At 42.4% G+C, this 23,794-nt stretch overlaps 1 protein-coding gene across 3 annotated transcripts in view; it reads right to left on the bottom strand.

Annotated features, from left to right (window-relative positions):
- The window catches only part of LOC5571511 (vesicle-fusing ATPase 1), a 28,291-nt gene extending 4,896 nt beyond the window's left edge, over window positions 1–23,395 (bottom strand). The window contains exons 1-11 of one of the 3 annotated variants that reach the window (XM_021848407.1): window positions 23,033–23,395; window positions 22,863–22,971; window positions 22,706–22,794; window positions 12,488–12,617; window positions 12,339–12,427; window positions 11,615–12,245; window positions 10,804–11,139; window positions 10,555–10,743; window positions 10,205–10,495; window positions 9,965–10,149; window positions 9,741–9,902 (exon numbers count right to left, since the gene is read on the bottom strand). In XM_021848407.1, the coding sequence (XP_021704099.1) occupies window positions 9,741–9,902; window positions 9,965–10,149; window positions 10,205–10,495; window positions 10,555–10,743; window positions 10,804–11,139; window positions 11,615–12,245; window positions 12,339–12,427; window positions 12,488–12,617; window positions 22,706–22,794; window positions 22,863–22,871 (2,111 nt within the window). In that variant the 5' untranslated portion in view covers window positions 22,872–22,971; window positions 23,033–23,395. Of the gene's footprint in view, window positions 1–9,740; window positions 9,903–9,964; window positions 10,150–10,204; window positions 10,496–10,554; window positions 10,744–10,803; window positions 11,140–11,614; window positions 12,246–12,338; window positions 12,428–12,487; window positions 12,618–22,705; window positions 22,795–22,862 lie in introns of all 3 variants that reach the window. The other 2 variants (XM_021848406.1, XR_002501083.1) reach the window with 2 other exon arrangements.
- Between the last annotated feature and the right edge of the window lie 399 nt (window positions 23,396–23,794).

The raw sequence follows: 23,794 nt of genomic DNA, 5'->3' as shown, positions 1-23,794 counted from the left end.
TCAAAAATCTAAAACGAAACAAAATACACTTTATAGCAATGAGGAAGTCATGTCCGTGTTACAATATTATTCTCGACGCCGTGCAAAATCAGCACTGCTGGTCTGTTGCCAAATCATTCCATTTTACTTCCGCTTATCTCTCTATAAAGGATCACTAATCTAAACCAGTTCATGCGGGAGTGTATGGATTGGAGAAAAGGCATGGCAGAGAGGATTGCTTTTGTGGTTAGCAGACTGCCCTATGTATCAGGCGTAAGGAAAGGCATGCGCGTGGAAGAATGGAAGCGTCAGGGAAACGGTTTCTTGTCCGTCTCTGGTTCTAGCGTATGCTATGAACGAATAGTTTGAGTGTGAGATTTAGAATGGAAGATAGAAGCAAGTGAGAGATATACAACTACAAAGTACGAGGAAAGGGACGGGCCTGGGATTGAACCCATGACCTTCAGCTTATGAAGCAGAAGCGGTAGATATCAGACCACCAACCCCGTCTCCAAAGAAGAACGCGGTGCAGCATTCAGAGATGCAAAGTTGGCTCTCAAAAAGAAAATCAAGAGTCGAAAACGGGCATAGGGGTAGTCGGGGCGATTTGGCCAATGGGGTGAAATGAGCACCCCTTGAAAACTGTATAAATTATTGAAATTTCATCTGAAATAACATGCAACCCTAAAGCTGACAAGGAAATGAAACGATAGACAAGCTACAAGTTAGTGTTCTAAACTCAAAGAAAAATAAATAAATGAAGTTCGAAAAAATTGCCCATATTGCCCCGAATGGCCCTTTCAAATTTCATCATTTTAGAATGATGAAATTTGACTGTTAGAATAATTTTTAAAATTCAATCTTTTAGCACGGAGTGTTAATAAATACTAATAACTTTCAAGTTTGATGAAAAAAATAGTTGATTTTTTAGATTATATGAGAAAATTTTACAATCAAATTTAGGGTGCTCATTTCACCCCAACGGTAAAAAAGCGACTCAAAAAATGACATATTTTGAAAAATCTATCATTTATTCGGGAATTTTATAAGACAACGGAAATCATACAGATCTAGTGTATTGATCTAAGAATTGTTGAAAATCACGCAAAGACCCAAAGTTTCCATAATATTTTCAACACTTTTATCGACTTCTTCTTAAGGTAGCCAAACTGCCCCACTTTCCCCTACTTCAATAGTTTATGCGAGAGTGCTAATTCTAGTCCATGGGGTGACGCCTACAGAGTGGTAATGGCTAAGACCAAAGGTGCCATAGCGCCCCAAGAGAAGTCGCCCGCTGCGATCGATAATCGATGTACTTTTCCCGCACCATCCAATAAGCCCATGGCCCCCAGCGCCGTATGCGGCAGATGAAAGAGAAGAAGTGGCGAGAGTGACGAATGAAGACAGACTGAAATCATTCGCGTCAAACAAGGCACCGGGACCCGATGGTATCCCGAATGTTACCTTAAAAGCGGCAGTGAACGCGGATCCAGACATGTTCAGAACCACGATGCAACGCTGCATAGATTCAGGAATCATCCCGGATGTATGGAAGCGACAGAAATTGGTGCTACTACCAAAGGCGGGGAAACCACCAGGTGGCCCGCCCGCACACTGGGGCAGATCGCTGTTTTCGACGGCCAAAACCTCTAGTACTCTAGATATGCACTGTAGTCAACATGCAATATATTTTAGAAATACATTTAAAAATATATAAATTTATGAAACGTTTCTCAAATATAGGCATTTGTTAACATATTTTCATCAAATTTTCAAACCACCACAGCAAAAAAGCCCCACGTGGCCCCACTTTTCTTTCTTCGGGACAATGAAACATATGTTCTTTGTTGAGGTTAAGCGGAAAACGAGGGAAACGGGGGCTCAGTAGAAAGAATAAACACGTGTGGACGCCAGTACGCTTTAGACAAGAATGAATTTATTCACGTTCGGTTACTGTTCATGTAAGTAGCAATGTTGCCAGATTGGCTTTCTTTCAGATGTTGCCAGTCGAACCGTTCGGTTCAACACTCCTCCTCAACGTTGAATGATTTGATGCCGATCGCCTCACGAAGCTGCCGCAGTTTTACAGCTTGCAACGGTTTCGTTAGTAGATCCGCCTCCATTTGCTCGGTTGGACAATAAATCAATTGTACGATTCCATCTCGAACCATATCTTTGATGAAATTATATTTCGTGTCAATATGTTTTGCTTTGCGTTCTGCTCGGTCTCCTCGGGTCAACGCAATGCAGCTTTGGTTGTCTTCGTGGACTGGGATCGGGAAAACCAGCTGCTCACCGATGTCCGTCATTAATTTCTGAATCCACTTTATCTCCTGCAGGCACTCAGCAAGGGCTACATATTCAGCCTCGGTACTTGATAAGGCGACGCACTTCTGTTTATGGCATCCCCATCCGATGAGACCGTTGCCAAACTTAAACACGAAGCCAGAGTTTGACTTGGGGTCGCTGGTGTCTCCAGCCCAATCGGCGTCTACGAAACACTCAAGTTTCTGTGCATCGCATCCTAGGCACAGTACCTTGTCCAGTGTACCTTTGAGGTACCGTAGAACCCGCTTGGCCTCATTCCAATCGGCCTCGGATGGCGCCTTGACTCTTCTTCCCAAAATAGACGTAGCGATTGAAATATCGGGCCTGGTGGTCACTGCGACGTATAACAAAGCCCCAATCAGACTTTGATACGTTGTCGGCGAGCTCAACTGCCGGCTACTCTCCTCCTTTTGTTTTAAGAAGCCGGGATCCATCGGGTATTTGGATGGTTTTGCATCCTGCATGCCAAACCGATCCAAAACTCGTTCTAAATACGCTTGCTGGTCAATGCAGTATCGCCCATCATCGTAGCGAATGCGAATGCCAAGAAAAAATCGTAGATTTCCCATGACGCTGATCGTGAAGTTTTGTTTGAGTACTTGGACGATTTCCGCAAACTCCTCTTCCGTGTAACAGATAACAATCACGTCGTCAACATAGATAAGCACGAATATGGACTTACCCGACTTCTGGCGAATATAAAGACACGGATCCGCCTTCGATTGGTAAAATCCCATGCGTTTCAGAACTTCGTCGATCTTCATATTCCATACACGGGCTGCCTGTTTTAGCCCGTAAATACTGCGTCTTAAACGGCACACTTCATTGGGATTACCGCTCTCATAGCCCGGGGGTTGACGCATGAAGATCTCCTCCTGCAGCTTACCGTGGAGATACGCAGTTTTGATGTCCACGTGTTTCGTCAGCATCTTCCGCTTGCTTGCTATAACCAGCATCGTCCGAAATGTAATCTGCTTTACTACGGGAGCAAAAACCAGATCGTAATCTGTCCCATATTTTTGGCAGAAGCCCTGCGCCACAAGGCGCGCCTTGAATCGGACGAGATCGCCATTCTCGTCTGCCTTGCACTTATAGATCCATTTCGAACCAATAGCCTTCCGATGTGCAGGTAGCTCGACGATTTCCCAGGTTGCGTTTTCACGATGAGATTGTAATTCTTCGGCCATCGCCAATTTCCATTCCACACTCTGCGGACAGGACACAGCTTCTTTATACGACCTTGGTTCAACAAAAGCTTGCTTGACCAGATTCACTCCTCCTGAATATCTAACCGGTGGAACACCAGCTGTTGCACGTTGCGAACGACGTGGGGTTGGTTCCTCGTTCACGGCTTCCGGTTCTCCATCGTCATCATCGTTCCACAGTCCGCGAAGCCAGTCATTGTCATTATCGTGCCAAAAACCTCGCGGCCAATCGTCATCTTCGTCGTCCCAGCCATAGAAATCACCTTCAGAAAGTGTGTCATCCGCTACCTGTAGCTCCTGTGACCCGTTTGCTTGCTTCGCAGTGCTATCGAGAGACCACTCGACTTCTTCGCTGACTTCCAAGTTGTCTTCCAGCTTGCAATAACCAGGAAGTTCATTCTTGGATCCGTCATCCAGTTCAAGAAAACGGACATCCCGGCTAATTTGAATTTCTCCCGTTTTCGTGTTTAGCATCCTATAGGCCTTATGCTCGGCGGAGTAGCCAACGAATCTCATTTTCACCGCCTTCACGTCCAATTTCTTTCGCTTCGCCGATGGGATCATCACGTATCCAACGCATCCAAACAGCCGCAGGTAGTTCAGATCTGGTTTTCTGCCGAACCAAATTTCGTAAGGCGTACGATCTACTGCTGCCGAAGGCAAACGGTTTTGCAAATAGCAAGCGGTGTTAACCGCCTCCGCCCAAAACCGCTTGTGCATGCCTGCGTCCAAAAGGATACACCGGCCCATCTCACTTAAGGACCGGTTCTTCCGCTCCGAAACCCCGTTCTGCTGGGGTGAATATGCCGCAGTAAATTCCACTTTTATCCCTTCGTTCGCATAGAATTGACGCAGCGTCTTGCTGGAAAACTCTCCGCCCTGATCGGTTCGAATTACTCGCGGTTTGCGGCCGAACTGGTTCTCGACCAATCTCACGTACTCGCGAATTTTGTCCTCAACCTCCGATTTCTTTTTTAGGAAATAGACGAAGGTATAACGACTATGATCGTCAATCAAAGTCAAGTAATAGCGGCACCCTCCTGGCGTTGTTTCCTCCATGGGCCCGCACACGTCACTGTGGATTATATCCAACACTTGAGTCGAAGTCTTTTCAGCAACTTGTGGAAATGACGGCCGAGCCATTTTCCCTGCGATGCAGCACTCGCAGGTCCAGCGGATGCCACAGTCGACGACATTCAGTCCTGTCACCAAATCTTTTCGCTGAATTTCGCCGAGGACTTCTGGGTTTCTGTGCCCAAGACGGCGGTGCCAAATGTGTTGACATTTTTTCGTATGCTTCTTAGATTCCGATTTCATCACTCGATCCTCCGCCACTTGCAACCAGTACATATCATTCACTTTATCGGCGACCGCAACTACCGTGTTTTCGTAAACGAGTTTGCAACTGGTGTTGTCAAATACCGCACGGACACCTTTTGACGCGAGTTTGCCGATCGAAATCATACTGCCTTCTAGCGTGGGCACATACAGTACACCCCGTAGTGTAAGTTCGATTGTCTCTCCACTGTCATTAACGCACTTGATAAGACAATCACCTACGCCTTCTACCCGATTTTCGTTGCCATCCGCGACGGTGACACTCGATCGCGAAACGTTTTCAATCGTCGTAAACGCATCTCTGTCATTACACATATGCGAAGTGGCACCCGAGTCCACTAGCCACGAACGAGAAACACGACTGTCATGCCGACGAACCATGAACGTGAACGATCTCTGATCGTTTTCGCGCACTTGCTTCACTTTTTCTTCTTGCTTCTGCTTATTCTTCTTCTTCTTTTTATCGTTGCTGTCTCCGGTGCACTTGCGACTCAGGAACTCCTTGCATTCACGCTTTTTATGCCCGAATTTGCCGCAGAAGAAACAGGCACCAGCCGGCTTCATTTCATGTTTCGCCTTCAATACGTGCTCCTCCTGAGCTTTACCGCCGTAAAGCTTTTCGCTTTCATCGATGAGTTTTGCACGCACCAGTTCCATCGTCAAGTCCTGGTCTGAACGACTCTCTAGAGCGGTGGTAAGAGCGTCGAAAGCTTTTGGTAGGCTTCGCAAAATCATGGCGACCTGCATGTTTGCGGAAAGCTTTTCGCCAGAATTCTCCAACCGAGAATAAAGCTCCTCCATACCGTACAGAAATTCTTCCATATTCTCACCTTCGCGGTAGTTCGTACTGCAAATCTCTTTGAGCAACGAAACTTTTCCAGTGAGAGTAGCTTTATGGTGATGAGATTTGAGCGCATCCCATGTGCCTTTTGCCGTGCTTTTCGACATGATGAGGTTATGTTGGTTATCTTCCACCAACAAAGCGATGGTGGCTCGCGCTTTTGAATCACCCTCCGTCCACTCCGGAGTTACCGGTGCCGGCGCGACACCCGGGTCAACGTATCTCCACGTACCTTCCCTCATCATCAGCATCTGAACCTTGAAAGCCCATGACCGATAGTTTCGGTTATTCAGCCGAATTACGCCCACTTTCGAAAAATCCATTTTTTTTTGCTCACACGAATGTTTACCGAACGAAACACTTTCGATACCGCAAAAAAAAAACTATTTCGCCGCCACTCCGCGTACTTTCTCGGACAAAGTCTTCCTTTTTTCACACCGAAAAACACTTTTCCGAATCGCGTCGCGTACTTCTTAACTATTACTGGCCCCAATGCTGAGCACATAACCTGTTGAGGTTAAGCGGAAAACGAGGGAAACGGGGGCTCAGTAGAAAGAATAAACACGTGTGGACGCCAGTACGCTTTAGACAAGAATGCATTTATTCACGTTCGGTTACTGTTCATGTAAGTAGCAATGTTGCCAGATTGGCTTTCTTTCAGATGTTGCCAGTCGAACCGTTCGTTTCAACATTCTTGACTAGTCGTATACAAAAAATTAGCTGCCGCCATTTGCCGCTTCATGAGTTATCCTAGATATTGTAAAACACTATTTTTAGACTGTTTTTACCAAAAATATAATTAAATCTGAAAATTTTGCTAGTAAATGATGTAAATTTACTTTGTAATAGTTAAGCTTCTCATACTTGATGACAAAGTATTTTTTAACATTTTTTTTTGTATGAAAAAAATGGTCAAAATCGATTTTTGGACTATTTTTACTAAATTGTCATATATCGTAATGCACGTCAGTGATAGAGTGTAAGTGTCTTTCGAAGAAATGTCAAAAATGCCTGAATGAACAACTTTGCAGAAGAAAGTTTTTTGCTAGAACGCTCCTATCAAAAGATAAAACTGATCTAGATCAGTTTTCACTTATCTAGATCAAATCTGAATGTGTCAAAATGTAGTACAAGTTATTCCAAAATACTTTGTCGAAGACACCAGACCTCTACAGTGCATATCGAAAGTACTAGAGGTTTTGGCCGTCGAAAACAGCGATCTGCCCCAGTGTGGCCCGTCGGCGTATAGACCTATCTGTCTACTAGATACGACGGGCAAGTTATTGGAGAGGTTGATTCTCAACAGGCTAGTACCGTATACAGAGAGTGCGGACGGCCTGTCCAACAACCAGTTTGGATTCAGAAAAGGTAAATCTACTCTGGACGCCATCCAGTCGGTCGTTCAGACAGCTGAGGTGGCATAAAAGCATAAAAGGAGCGGTACCCGTTAGTGCGCGGTTGTCACTCTGGATGTGGAGAATGCGTTCAACAGCGCAAGCTGGGAAGCAATAGCACACGCGTTTCACCCTATGTTAAAACTTTCAAAATCAATTTACTTAGCCCAAATGAAGAGTTAGATCAAAAGTGTCTTCGACAAAGTTGTTCAACATAACATTTTCTAGAAGTTTGCAGCCACGAATTTCATCAATCAAAAAAGTTTGAGTCAAAATTTTAACTTAAATAAGGGCCACCCTATTCAACTTTTTTTTCTTAAAAGATGCAAAACTCAATTACGAATAACTTCTCTGAAGACATCGAACGTCTAAAATCGACGAGAACAGAGAAAACACTTTTTTCCGGCTAAATTGTCGATTCGGTCCATTGTGCAATGTGCTCTTGGATTAGGTATACCATATCTTTTAAACATGCAAAGATGATCACTACGATCAGATGAGATTGTAATGCCTGTGCGGCAGTGATTCCGATACATACACTGAGAAAACTGAAGTTATGTTATTCATAACACCTTTCGTATGAAACAGTATTTTGCTAACTGAAAAACATTTCATACGATTCGTATGTTACCCATAACTCGCTTATGAAAAGCATACGAATCAAATTCAAGATTCATACGAGGCCCTATAACATTTCATACGATGTGCTTATGAAATCCAAAGCAAGCCTTGTTTGGAAAATATCATACCGTAAAACGGGGTGAATAGAAAAAGTGGGGCGAATAGAAACAAAACGACCTTCAGTTAGAAATGCGACTATTGTGTAATGATAAACTTTGAAAACCTACTGAAATGTTTTTTCTCCATTAATTCAATAACAACAGAGTATCCCTAGACTATTTTCAAATTAAAAATTTTGCTACATTTCTCATTAAAAAATTGAGAAGAAAATATTGAAATCGCAATAATTTTTGATAGCTTGAAACATCCGCCATTTTGGCTGATTCCAAAAATGATCGCAAATTGAACTTAGTTTTGAAAATTTTAATTTTTTTTCTTTACTAAGTAAATACATGTTGATATTTCTTCAAGATGCACTTAAAAATGTGTCTATTTTTCCATTAAAATGAAAAAATGTATTGATATTTACTGAACAGTGTTTCTATTCGCCCCATTGCGGGGTGAATAGAAACATACAACATTTTCATAAATCTTTGTACGATATAATTGTTATTTTTTAACAGCAATTGGGTTCTTAGCAAATGAAGACGCGACCCATATTTAAGGCTAATAAAATTGTTTTTTATCCACACGGTTTAAGTTGTACACGTTTAAACATGTCGAAAAGTGTTTCTATTCGCCCCATTTTACGGTACCTCAGATTTTTTTTTACGAGGATAAGTATCCCAAAAAAATTTCACTCCATAAAAGTTTCAAAATATTTACGAATAATAGGATTTCTTCAACCTTAAGGGTTTTTTCCATAAGAAATTCAAGAAAACCAAATTTTGAAAATTACACCGGCAAGCTTTCAATTACAAAATCTAATCCCAAATACTAAAAATTTTTGTAAAAATATCCGAGGCACATGAAAGTTCGATAATGATCGAGATTTTGACACTGTGTGTATGAAGCTGGTGAAAACTGTGTTTCGTCATCCACCATACGTCGAACACATCATAAGGTGAAGATGAATAAAACCACCCCTAAAATTTCAAGAGCACAAATATAGAAGACAAAACATTGGTCTCAATTAAAAATGCGATCGATTGGTCGCAACCAACAAATTTACAACACGATCGATTGATTTGTTCTTTAAATTTAAGTTCTTGAAAATTTTGGCTTGGTTTGGTATAATTATAAGTCTATTATAAAGCAAAAATTGATATATTTCTAAGTAATTGAAGAAATTTTCGAAACGGTCGCGGAGCACCAGTCAAAGCTTGGCGGAGCACGATATGAAAACCGCTGCCATAAGCCATAATCCATTGCTCTTGCGGTGGTTCATTTTTGCCGTGTTCCTTAGTCGTTTGAGGCTTGCTGCCTGTGGAGGGGCTGGGAATCGAACCCATGACCTTCCACTTATGAAGCGGAAGCGTAACCTCAAGGCTACAGACCCCCCATACAAGTACAATTTGATGTTCATAACAAATATTCATAGATTCCATACGTCACATATATGAAATTTATACGACTGTACTACAAAACTCATACTATACCACAAGCTAATTCATTCATAGCGTCACCGTATGAAAGCTATATTTTCTTTTGGTAAAATTTCACAACCGTTCCGTATGGAAATCGATATATTTTTTTTTCTGCGTAGAAACTTGTTATTCACGACTCTTTTAAAGGATCTGCCGCAACTTAAAGATTTGATCAATCGTCGAGCGCCCAGGAAGATGGAAATGTGAATTGATTTGAGATAGGACCAGTGTTTCTCCAATTGGTCCATCCTGTGGTTAAGGAATTATACATTCAGGTGAGCCACGATCAGACTTCTAATCTATCTTCTATCACTTGAGAGTCGTGATACTTATTATCATGTGAGAGTATGATTTCTTTTTGAACGTTATTTTTTTTTCTTGAATCGCGATTAGCATAAAAATAGACTTTCAGAGAAAATATAATCAAAATAGTTTTTTTCATACTTACTTGTGACCCTTCATCCTCTTATAGATGGTAGAGAGATCTTGCTTGGAGAACACATCCTGTTCCTGTTCCAATACTGATAAGATGTGTTCCGGCTGTGAGAGATTCGGCACGTGCAGAACAGCAGTAAACGCCGATAGCATTTCCATATCTTCCAAAACTTGCCTAAAATGTATATTAATTGTCAATGTAAGGTACCACTATTTTGATAGATCAGTAGGTTTTACCTCCGGCTGGTTGTGCAAAGAATGAGTAGTTTCTTTCCCCTCGGAGGTTGCTTTTTCAACAGAACAAGCAGAGCTTGTAACGTGAGATTGGAATATCTCGGTCCAATGGGACCGTAGTCCAAAAGTCTTTCAATGTTATCCACCAAAATGCAACTCAACGTCGAACGATAAGCATCGTCGAAGTACTGAAAGGTAAAACATGAGTATTCTAGTACAAACATTCCAAACCATCAATTCAACCTTTCTGATCTGTAGACATTTAGCGTTCTCCGTGAAGCCGACCATATCGTCCGGGGTGCACACTTTCACGAACGGGAAGTCGGACATCTTTGCCAACTGAGCGGCCAGCGCTGTTTTTCCGGAGTTTGGAGGACCTTCCAGTAGGATAGATACCAAACCAGAACTTTCGGCGGCGCGAGCCTGTTGCGTGTATAGAGCACCGTCCTCCAGGACGTGGGCCACCGGAAGTCCCCAATTGAGGATACCACGAATGAGATAATTCTCCAGTGCTTCTTGAGCAGTGCCGAATGCCTGCGAATGGAAGATATTCAATTATGATGCTACATTGAAAGTAGTGTGCGTATACAAACCGGCTTAATGTCGTTCTCCAGTGCGTTCAAGAAATCACTTCTGTTGACCATCAGCTTCTCTATAGCCTCTGGGTCAACTTCTACCTTCGATGCAGCTTTAATAAGACGATTCATAGCAGTTGATTGAGCAGCTCTCACTAAACCCTCTAACTCAGCACCGCTGAAGTTCTTCGTTAGGGCTGCTAATTCCTACAAAATTAACGTAGTTTAAAATTAGTGATCCAAGCCCAAACCTTAAAAACTCCCTACCTTATTGTCTACATCTGGGTTGATCTTCTTGAACTCCCTCATGCGCTTGGTGTGGATGTTCAAAATCTGGACTCGACCTTCCTCGTTGGGAAGACTGATTTCCATCTGCACTTCCAATCGACCTGGACGCAGCAAAGCCTCGTCAATCATATCCCGTCTGTTGGTCATACCAATGACCAAAATGTTGTTCAGCTGCTCAACACCATCGATCTTGGCCAGTAACTGGTTCACCACAGTATCATGTACACCGCTATTGCCACCGACACTTCCTCGAGCCTTACAAATGGCATCGATTTCGTCGAAAATGATGATATGCAATCCACTGTTGGGGCCAAGCTAGAATAAAATAAGTAAAGGATGCATGTTAGAAAAGCTGGTTGCGACCAAGTGCTTTTAAAATACTGCAAATATTGGAAGGATCTCTGGAGAAATTCCTGAAAGTATGCCTGAAGAATTCTTGTAGAAATCACTAGCATCACATGCAGCATTTCCTCAAGGAATATGAGAATAAATTCTCTGAAATAGTCTCTAAAGGTTTCTCAGAAAGCTCTAGAATTTGTCAGCAGAATTCACATTAAGCAGAATGGAGAAAACAAGTGATTTTATAGACCGTTTTGGTGGACATAAAGGTAGGTTATGGTTAGGTATTTCGCATCAGAGTTCAATGCAAGAAGAAAAGATAGTGACTTTAGAGACCTTTTTGATTAAAAAAGTGACTTTAGAGACGTTCCATCAAAAATATAGATTTTTTAAAGACTATCATTAAAACAAAAACTAAAACGAGACCTGCATTAAACCGAAATGGACTTACTCTTTTCTCCTCTTCCTCTGCTTCGGCAAACAATCGTCGAATGTTGGCTTCCGACTCACCGACATATTTGTCCAAAATCTGTGGACCGTTCACAATTTTCGGTTCCCGAGCGTTCAACATCGTACCGATTTGGCGAGCCATCAGCGTCTTACCGGTACCGGGAGGACCATACAACAGGATACCTTTCACGTGCTTACAGCCCAGTTGCTCCACGATTTCCGGTGGGAAAACTCGAGAGGCAAACGCTCGCCGGAAGATGGCATTGAACTCCTTGTCCAAACCACCGATGCCCATTTTTCCAAAGTCCCAATCCGGGTTGATGATCGATTGGCGCACAATCTTGCCCTTGGCCTTTCCGACCAAATTCAGCGAGGAGTTTTCTGCCTTCTCGAAGGTAACCGACGTGTTGCCAAGCAGCCGGCCGAAATTGGTCCTCTTCGGTTCCTGCTTTTTGTCACCTTGCACGGAGGCGCTGGCATCGATTGCTTCCAGCGATTTGATGCACAGACCAAGCAACTTTTTGTCCTGGAAACTGAAGACCAGCGGTTGGCCAACTGTCAACGCAAGACCGGAGAATTGTAGAACAAAATCTTTTGCCATCTGATCACTATCATATGGCTCTAGGGTGGTTCTGAAAGAGGAATAGAATATACAATTGATTACTCAGACATTTCAATTATGATCAAGTAGCGCCTTGTGGTATAAATTTCTTAATACAACTTACGTTTTCTTCTGCAAGAAATCCACTTCGATACTAACATTGCACAATACTTCAGAAGAACGATCGAAAAAGTAAGGTTTCACAGATATGTCCTAAAAGGCAAAATTGAATTAATTGTTATCATGTGTAACGTTGAGAGATCGATAGTATACCTGATTAATTGACAAAGTTGCCCACTTTCGTTGAAGTAGGGAAAAGCCGATACAATAGTTGGGAATGTCCGGGCATCGTTCGACCGAGAAAATAAAATGCTGTCCAGGAGCAGTGGACACATCAACATACCTACAAGTAAAAGAGTAAAGGAAGGATATGAAAAACAAACTAAGATTGCTTTTGAATTGTTTCGCAAAGATTATGATCTATAAAGCTTGGCAATCAATTTTAGTAGGATTTTGTATTTTTTTTTTGTTCAAAGAAAATAAAATGTTGATTGTTCTCGGGGCCCAGATAGCCGTAGCGGTAAACGCACAGCTATTCAGCATGACCATACTGAGGGTCGTGGGTTCATATCCCGCTGGACGAGGGACTTTTCGTAAAGGAAATTTTCTCGATTCCCTGGGCATAGAGTATCTTCGTACCTGCCACACGATAGACACATGCAAAAATGGTCAATCGGCAAAGAAAGCTCTCAGTTAATAACTGTGGAAGTGCTCATAAGAACACTAATCTGAGAAGCAGGTTTTGTCCCAGTTGGGACGTAACGCCAGAAATAAGATTGTCTTCGAAGCTGTAATTTATACTTGTGGGCACTATGATCGATTGAATAGATATGAATTAAAAAAACGCCATAAGACTTTTACTTTAAAACAAACTCAGTAATATGCTAGAAAACTAGGTTCATAAAAACTTGAGTAATAAGGTTTGGTAATATTTCTTAGTACAAACGTGAATATGATAGAATATGATAGTTTTACCAGTGTTTAAAGTATCAACGTCTTGGAGCCACCATTGAATTGTTAACAAATGGCTTAAAATTTTACAGAACTCTAGTTTAACTCCTCTATCAGCAGCTTCAACTTTTTTACCACAATCATATTTAAATCGCTACATATGTTCTTGCTTTCGGTACTCTTACATCATAGTAGCATCATATTTAATTCCAAGACCTGTTCTATTTTTAGCATCTGTGTCTATTGTGATCATAAAAATCGCCATTTTGTTTTTGACAAATTTTTAGAAAATATATAAAATTGAAACACAAAAAAAGCTATTTTTTATTGTGGATTAAAAACGATGCTGCCAGTAGATTAACCATAAAGATTGTAAGAAAGATATGAGCAACGAGATTAGACAAAATTTGCGTTATTTGAACCATATATACATACATTTATATTTTTGAACATTTTTCTGTGCAATTATCCCCACACCGATGTACGCCGCCGAAAATTGTCAACGGCATGACGCCGCCGCCGATTGAAATTATTTCGGCGCTCAGGTCTATTCGTAGTATCCAATTAGTTCTTCTTCTTCTTCTTGGCGTCACGTCCTCACTGGAACAGGACCTGCTTCTCAGCTTAATGTTCAATGAGAACTTCCAGAATGGAGATTGGGCAAATCTGGGCCCGGAATGTACACAGATGACTCATATCTCATTTGAAAGATCTAAGTGAAACAAGAACAAGTTTGTATGGGGTCAAAAATATTCGTCGTGGGAGAAAAAAGTTATTCCGCATGGTTTGAGATGGATTTTTTATGTTTTTTATTTGTTTTTTTTTGCTATATTTTTTATCGATTAAAAATAAAAACATATATTTTTTTCAGCACCTATATGATGATGAAAAGCTTTATGCTTTAAAGAAGTGAATTAGAGCTTTTATTCAGAGATGAAGATATTACATGGTGATGTTAGACCGTAATAACTTTAAAATCGTTATAAAATATGTACGTATATTCAGTTAAGTTTTCTACCAGACCCTGATAGTCACATTAAACTAATTGCAGTTTATTGACCGATCAATCCTTTTTTTTCTCGCAATAAGGTAACATTACAACTTGTATATTCAAATAAAAAAGTCAACTTCATTCGATGAAAAACAATTGGGAGACAATGGTGAAAGAAAAGTGTGTGGTGTCTTATAAGAGAACTGACTGTAATTGTTTTAGCTAAAGTACATATTTCTCCAGAACGGATTTTGCAAAGAGATCAATAAAACCATCAGCTCAACCTCAATGAACAACATCATCAGCCATAAAAAACGTTAAATGTGAATTGAAATGCTTATTTGAACCTATCAGTAACATATGCGAAGTTTTAGGATTTCATGTGTTTTAAGCAATGACAATCTAGCTAGCTAGTATAAATCATCTCACACTGTATACTGCATACGTGGATGTTTAGTGTCACATGTACTCCTAAATTATCCTACTAGTCTCAAGTTGAAATGTCAATCATTATCATTTTACGAGTTGGTATACGAAAGTCGTGGAGCAAAATGATCAACGCACAATGATTATACCTGTGGGTTGATGGCTACTTTCACTGTAGTAGAACAACCAAGAAGGGTCTCAGCCAGCAAAACCAAATCCGGTAACGACTGCTCGAGATGTGGAGCGATGCTGTGGCGAAATCATTCTACTTCAATCGCTGAATGTCACGCTGACTGGCGTCGGTACCGTTCGTCGTAAATGACATGGAGTTTTAAGCGCAGTTTTATTACTATCAGGTAGAGGGTAGGATTCTGACGTTGATTATGTTGGAGATGTGCAATCCATCCATCAATACCTGATCGATTCGGGTCCGTTTGCAATAGTGATCGCCAGTTATATTAGTACGGGAGATTATCTTGGAAGTAGGTGCTGCGAATGATCATTTCACCATATTCTTGGAGGTGGCAAAACAATTAAGCGTAGGACATCCATGTTCGCCAGTCGGAGAGCACTGATCTTCCCAATCGTACATCTCTATTCCTAATCTTGGCGTTCTTATCTCTCATGATGATCTTGACGTGGAAGCTTGGGTGGCAGGCCTACTTGCGTCCCAGTTGTATCTTTGTCATCATCAGTGCCGTTGATCGACCGTTGATCCTCAACCTGCACATTCTTTTGTTGATCGACCACCATCCGATTTCATGTTTTTGCATGTCGTTCATCACGATGAAAGCTGTTTCCAGCTCAAGTGTGATTACTTCTGAACATTCACATTATTGACATCCTCATGAGTATTTAGCGATCTTAGCGAAGCATTTGAGGAGGTACATGTGCTTTTTTTTTTTGTTTTTTACAAGGGGGAAATCTGCAAACAGATCCCCTGAGAAGATAACTCAGTGAATGCGGGGATGACGCACCAACGACGACCCGCTAAAATCAGCCTATGCACTGTGCATGAGCAATTCATTTAGAATTGCTCAAGTGGTGAACAGTGCATCGACATGACCCTTGGACTCAGACCCTCATCTCCCCGGAACCACCTTACGGTATTTCTTCGGGAAGGGACCAGTGCATATAGCACAACACGTGTAGCAGAAGTAGCCTAGGCAAACTGCTTCTCCTAGCCGACTTAAACAATGTTACAAGGGACCAGCCTCGGCAGGGCTAATCCTCTGCAGCCAACTCTTGATCGGCGCGCCATAGACGCTGCAATTCTAACATAATGTGAGTGACAGCCGTAGTTACTGCATTCCAGCACTCGGCATCCGCACACATTCTCTCTATAATATTGTCGGGGGACGTGTCCCCTCCGCATGTAGTGAGCATGCGACCTCTCACAACAATGAAACGGGGGCAATCGAACACGACATGCTCCGCTGTTTCATCGACACCAGCACAATTGGGGCACGCAGGAGATTCTGAGTGCCCGAACCTATGCAGGTACTGTCTATAGCAACCATGTCCTGACAGAAACTGCGTCAGGTGGAAGTTCACTTCCCCATGGCTTCTACCATACCAATCTGACACATTTGGTATTAGTCGATGGGTCCATCTACCCTTAGTGGAGTTATACCATTCCTGCTGCCAGCTTCTGAGCGTTTCCTCTTTACACGTGTCGCGGACTCCTCTGGTACCCCTTTGGTTGAAGCATTGAACATCTTCCTTGATGATGAGCCCGATGGGCGTCATCCCGGCTATGATGCACACGGTCTCTTTAGATACCGTCCGGTATGCACTTGCTACTCTTAAGCACATTATCCTGTACGTGCTTTCCAACCGCTTTAGGTTTCTGTTCGTTCTAAGCGCTTTTGACCAGATTGGTCCTCCATACCTTAGTATGGATAGCGCCACGCTTGCCAGCAGCTTGCGTTTGCTGGCAATTACAGCAGAGCTGTTAGACATCATCCTCGAAAGCGCCGCTATAGCCGTAGATGCCCTTTTACAGGCATATTCAACGTGGCTAGCGAAGCTCAGCTTGTCATCGATCATTACCCCAAGATGCCTAAGGGATCGCTTGGACTCTATGGTGCAATCACCTACCGAGATAAGCGCCCGTTGCTCGGACTTGCGGTTGTTGACCACCACCACCTCAGTCTTGTGACGGGCCAGTACTAGTTTCCTAGACTTCATCCATTCCTCAACCAGGGAAATAGAGTGCGCTGCTGTCAACTCTACTTCCTCCATCGATTCACCATAGACCACTAGGGTGATATCGTCGGCGAAGCCAACAATCTTAACACCCGTCGGAAGGGGCAGCCTCAGTACGTCATCGTACATCGCATTCCATAACAGCGGGCCCAGGATTGAACCTTGAGGTACTCCCGCGGTAATTCGAACGCTTTTCTGCCCCTCCTCTGTGTCATACAGTAGAATCCTACCATCAAAATAGCTTTCTAGAAGCTTACACAACTGCACCGGTACCTTGAAGCGGTGAAGCGCGTGTGCTATTGCTTCCCAGCTTGCGCTGTTGAACGCATTCTTCACATCCAGAGTGACAACCGCGCAGTAACGGATGCCGCTCCTTTTATGCTCGATTGCCACCTCAGCTGTTTGAACGACCGACTGGATGGCGTCCAGAGTAGATTTACCTTTTCTGAATCCAAACTGGTTGTTGGACAGGCCGTCCGCACTCTCCGTATACGGTACTAGTCTGTTGAGAATCAACCTCTCCAATAACTTGCCCGTCGTATCTAGTAGACAGATAGGTCTATACGCCGACGGGTCACCTGGTGGTTTCCCCGCCTTTGGTAGTAGCACCAATTTCTGTCGCTTCCATACATCCGGGAAGATTCCTTGATCAATGCAGCGTTGCATCGTGGTTCTGAACAATCCGGACGTGTTCACTGCCGCTTTTAAGGCAACATTCGGGATACCATCGGGTCCCAGTGCCTTGTTTGCCGCGAATGATTTCACAACTTCTGCCAGCTCTTCGTTCGTCACTCTCGCCACTTCTTCTCCTTCATCTGCCGCATACGGCGCTGGGGGCCATGGGCTTATGGGATGGTGCGGGAAGAGTACATCGATTATCGATCGCAGCAACTCGGGCGATTTCTCTTGGGGCGCTATGGCTCCTTTGGTCTTAGCCATTACCACTCTGTAGGCGTCACCCCATGGACTAGAATTGGCACTCTCGCATAGACTTTCAAAGCATGCCCGTTTTCGACTCTTGATTTCCTTTTTGAGAGCCAACTTTGCCTCTCTGAATGCTGCACCGCGTTCCTCTCTTTGTGCTTCCGTGCGTGCGCGTTGCATTCTTCGTCTAGCCCGAAGGCAGATTGCTCGAAGATTTGCAATTGATTCGCACCACCAATACACTGGCGGCCTGTTCTCTCTAGGAGGGGCTTTTCTCGGCATGGAAGCATCACACGCTCGTGATATCATAGCAACTAGCTCTTCACCGTTTAGGTCCAGAGTGTTTCGTTCGCGCCTCAGGGCTTCAGTGAATACTTCGCCGAGGAAGCGCGCTGTTTTCCATCCTCGGGCTTGGGTCGAGTTACATCGCGCTGCCTTCTGCCCGCCTGGCATTATACTATAGCGAATCGATTGATGATCGCTATGAGTATAATCGTCATCAACGCGCCAGTTCATGGTACCTAAAAGGTTAGGACTACAAAACGTCACGTCGATGATCGATTCTGCACCATTTCTGCGGAAGGTACTCACTGTACCCACATTTGCCAGCTCTACATTTAATGCGGCCAGGGATTCCAACAATAGCTGGCCTCTTTGATTGGTGCAGCGGCTACCCCACTCCACTGCCCATGTATTAAAGTCGCCAGCTATCACTACTGGCTGCCGATTAGCTAGTTCGGCCATCATCCTGTCAACCATGTGGGAAAATTCCTCAATCGACCACCTTGGGGGCGCGTAACAACTGCAATAGAACACGCCGTTGATTTTTGCTATCGCAAAACCGTCATTTGAGCTAGAGACTACTTCTTGGATTGGGTATCGTCCTGTCGTCCCTATAGCTGCTAGCTGTTGAAACCTATCCGCCACCCAGTTCCCGTTGTTGGCTGGTATGCGGTATGGGTCCGATAATAACACCACGTCAGTCTTGGTTTCCGAGACTGACTGCCAAAGCAGCTGCTGGGCTGCATCACAGTGGTTTAAATTTAACTGTGTTACTTCCGTTTTGGCTGCTTTGATACTCCGCTTGTGCCCGGACATTTGGGTCCGCCCGTTAAGTGTCCGTTGTCTGCTCTGTCGACACATATTAGGCACTTAGCGATTTGCTTACAATCGCTTGCCATGTGCTTAGGCGTCGCCAATGGAACTGACATTGATAGCAAACTGAAATGGTTCTGCTCGGATTATTGGCAGTTTGTTCACGGATTATTGGTTGTTTGTCAAACACTACAGTTACTTCCAGTTCAAATGATTCCCTTCTCTGAGAAGCAATAGCATGACAGTATGATGTTATTGATATCAAAGATAGAAGTGTGGTAACTGTCGCGCAGATTTCCAGCACGCTTAAGCTGTGTACGACAAGCGAGGTATTTCCACCAGCGTAGAACAGAATCCAACAACGCAATCGTAATGTTAAAACGGATATAGTGTGGAAATTCGTTCCTAAGTACATGAACCGCTGGTTTATACAAACATATTCCTAGAACACAGGATTAGGATAATTCGATTTGGTATGTGTGTCCAACTGTTACACAAAGCGACGTGTTTGTCAAACGCACATACCTATATCCTTATTATTTTATCTCCGTAAGTTTTTAATATTAACATTGCAGCAATACAAAACGTCCTGCAATCTGTGTCAAATCACAATATTTGAAAAATATAAACGGGGTTAAATAAAAACATGCATAAGCACAAACATACGCACGAGTTCAAAACATTTGCGCAAGAAAATATGATTTAATAGAAAACTGTTCAAAACATACCTCTTTTCACATCTTTCCAGCTTACATAACTTTTTTCTCCCACGACGAATATTTTTGGCCCCATATCAACTTTTTCTTGTCTCATTTAGATCTTTCAAATGATATATGAATCATCCGTGTACAGTCCGGGACCAAACCCCATACATTTTTGCCCAATCTCCTTTGCCAAATTTGCCATTTGCCATTTTCGCATTCTTATATAGTGTGGCAGGTACGACTATACTCTATGCCCAGGGAAGTCAAGGAAATTTCCATTACGAAAAGATCCTGGACCAACCGGGAATCGAACCCAGACACCTTCAGCACAGACAAAAAGACGTAACACTCTAATTGGGGGCCCAGATAGCCGAAGCGGTAAACGCGCAGCTATTCAGCAAGACCAAGCTGATGGTCGTGGGTTCGAATACCACCGGTCGAGGATCTTTTCGGGTTGGAAATTTTCTCGACTTCCCTGGGCATAGAGTATCTTCGTACCTGCCACACGATATACGCATGCAAAAATGGTCATTATTGGCACAGTAAGCTCTCAGTTAATAACTGTGGAAGTGCTCATAAGAACACTAAGCTGAGAAGCAGGCTCTGTCCCAGTGGACACGTAATGCCAGAAAGAAGAAGCAGAACTCTAATTATTTTCATCGTACGGCAAAATAGCGCCCAATTCTAATATTTGGTAGTTGGCCGACGGGCCACTTGTGGCGCTCGCCTCACTTTTGTTCGAGTTTGACGTTTGCTGAGCTTTGCTCACTTCCGCCACCTAGTTCATGGTTGGCCAAATGAAGTATTTTTAGCGTTGGGCGTAAATGTTCACGTGACTATGTTTTGAATTGATAATTGTTCTAGCTGTTACGTCTGTTTGTCTGTGCCTTCAGTATGGCTTTGCTTTGTAGCAGCGGACTCTAACCACTCGGCTAAGGAGGGCCCCAATTAATTATATTATGTAAATTCAGCAGCATAAATAAGTAATATTCTGCACAATAAAAGGATATACCCATGTTTACAACAAATATAAAATATTACATGTTAACTTTTGTACAATACAGTGATGCACCCTACTTTCAGTCTTACCCTGTTGACGATTTAGACAAAATGTTCCGTAGGGAAACCATATGACAAGAAGTCATTTGGCATGATTGATTAAAAAATCTAGGGGTAAAATGGTCATTTGGCCAATGACCATTTGGCATAACATAAAAAACATCCTTCTTTAAACAAAAGAATCATAATTATGGTTGACACCCAATGAGTTATGGTATAATGAGTTAATCCTTAAGCAATTGCCAAGACTTGCTTTTCCATGAAACCATCAACCAGCTCCAGGCCTGCATTTATTTTAAAGAAATTCTCCACAAGTTTATCTGCGCCTTTTTCTCGTCTCTTCAATCTATCTCTCCAAGTTGGGTAATTTCCAACCCAACGGAAATGAAGCTATGTGTAACCTGTTTTCAAAACAGGGAACATATGAGAAGTCTGCAATTATAAAGGAATGGTTGCTCTTTGTGCCGTATCGAAGTTGTTCGAAAAAGCTGTTTACAACGTATTATTGCATCACAGTAATCATTACATTTCGGAGTATCAACATGGTTTCATGCCGAAAAGCTCTACTAATACAAATTTGGTGGTTTTATCGCTAAATCATCAGATCGCAATCATCAGATAGCTGTTGCAAAATTCGAACGTCTTGATGCTATTTCGTCTTACTTCCACGCTTCATCTGGGGTATCACAAGGAAGTTATCTAGGACCGTTAATATTTCTCGTATATCTCAATGACGTTAATCTTCTACTTAAATCCTTTAAACTTTATTTAGCCGACGACTTCAAACTGGTTTGGATTGTAAACAATGTAGATGAAGCATTATTTTTTATCCAATGACCCAGTTTTCTATTTTTAGGCAACAATCGCGCCTGCCACGTCAGAATGCAGACCAATGAAGAGAAGGGGAAACTGCCACTCAGTGTTTCATATAATCATGCTAAATGGCTTTATACCAAATCATTTTATGCCAAATGACCTTATGCTATATGGGCTCTTCGTCGATATATTGTGCCTATATAATTAATCAGAAAACATATCGTTTGTACATATTTTTTTTAATTTATTGAAAGAAGGGTGCAACATTATATGCAAAATAATCATGAACCCCTACGAATTTGTTTTGTCATATCAAACCTTAGCCAGTTGGTTTTCTTTGGGTGTCCATTGCTTTCTGTTATTTCTGATGTAGCTCCAAATCGAACCGGATTTGTTAGTGATCTGACAATGATTCTTCATCAGAAACATGCCTGTTCACAATCTTTCCAGATAGCAGGTCAATACATATCGTGAGATCAAGAACCTCCTGTGGGATAGCATTTACAAAAGAATCTTCTCTGTTTCATATGTAAATGTTGTTACACGACATGCAGTTTTAATGATCTTCACCTCTTTTATCAATACCGGTACTGCTCTAAATTGTATGATGGGCGTTTGCATCGCACCCTATTATAAGTTGGACTTTTATTTTCCTACAGTAGTTGAAAGAATTAATGACTGGAACTCTGATAGTACCAAGCAATCAGGTAATAATATGCTGAAACACAATTTAAAAATTTAATTTCAAAATCATTGTATCGATACTAATTACCTACATTCGAAAAAAAAAACTGAATCGAAATTCGCAACTGTTGTCACATGCAAGGGTTATTTCCTAGGAAAATGTCTTGGCAAAACCAGGATGAAATTTCTGCCGCAATTTCAATCTGAATTCCCAATGAAGCTTGTAGAGAGATTATTGAAATGTTTGAAATATGTCTGAAATATATTCTGTACTAAAATCCAATCGCTAGCTCCTAGAGCAATTTGTAATGTATTCCGAATAGATTTCTAATTGGTTTATTAAAAGATATCTGGTGAAATTTATGGAATAATTCCAGCGGTATTGCCAATATCCTTAAATGAGGAACAACGAACAAAACTTGTTTATTAGCATGTTTTTTGTCATAAACAGATTGTACAATTTAGAGGCTTCGCTGCATTGATAGCAAAGATCTGAGTCATATTATTTGCAAAGCCACATCAACGATACGCGGACTAATTTCTCAGTTTCTCGTTTAACTAGATTGCACTCACTTGATATCCTCCGGAAAGTCCGTGCTGTTGACGATGGCCCTGTTCTTCAGGGACAACTCGTCCGTAGGACACTTGGTCGCTTTCATCATCTGCAAAAATGAGGTCAAACACGATTAATCATCTTATGATAATCTTCCTCAATGAGTGCAATACTTACAACCGCCATCGTTTCAGACGTGGATTACAACTTCAGCAGCAAGAATTGATCACCAAATTTCTTAAATCCTTCCAAGGGTTGCACCAAATTTTCCGTTCACGGTCCAAAACTTTGCAAACAGCGAAAAATCGATATTATGATGGCTTCCTTTGGCAGGAAGGAAAATTCACCTTTTACCTATATAAATTCCCGAAAATAACACCTGATCGTGACCAATTTTAGCTTGAAATGTATTGCACTTTGGACACTTTGCAATCAACACTTTCCCGGGAACGCAAATCCGCGACGATAAGACTCCGAAATGGTGAGCAATTTTTTTTTCGAGGCTGCTGCAACAAAACGATGGTTGTTCTGCGATAGCTAACCAGCGATTAGACACGACGCCACCTAGGTATCCTTTCGGAAGGAAAATCAATGCGCACGACGAGTTTTCACGATTTTCACTCAATTTTCCCACCCCCAGCGCGAACACTGTTGACGACCGCCAGGAAAGAAAAACGGGAAAACTGACGTTTTGTTTTCACTTTTGCCTCCGCCGCAGTACGCAATGACTGCAGCTGGCGGCGATGACGGGAATCTTTTGTTTCACTCACGCCATATGGGAACCCTGTTTGATTGTGTCAGCTTGAGGCTGAGCATTGTAAATAAACAACTTTTGTTGCGCTTTCTCTTACGCAACTCTGCTCCCGATGATGACATCATGACGATTCCGCCGCCGACGCCAGCGAATGATGACTCGTAGACTGACAACTCACACCAGGGCTGCCAGATGATATATAATTACTTCACGACCAAATTTTCAACACGTCGTTAGTATTACCGCAGAGCCTAAATATCGACAAGACCAATAATTTCTTCTATATTGCGACCGCATAGACTTAATGGCTAAAGGCCCAAACGCAATGATAGCGGAACGGCAACGGAAAGCGGAA

This window comes from Aedes aegypti, chromosome 1 (genome assembly GCF_002204515.2).
Source record: "Aedes aegypti strain LVP_AGWG chromosome 1, AaegL5.0 Primary Assembly, whole genome shotgun sequence".
NCBI classification, from domain to species: domain Eukaryota; kingdom Metazoa; phylum Arthropoda; class Insecta; order Diptera; family Culicidae; genus Aedes; species Aedes aegypti.
This window is presented reverse-complemented; position numbering and strand designations above follow the sequence as displayed.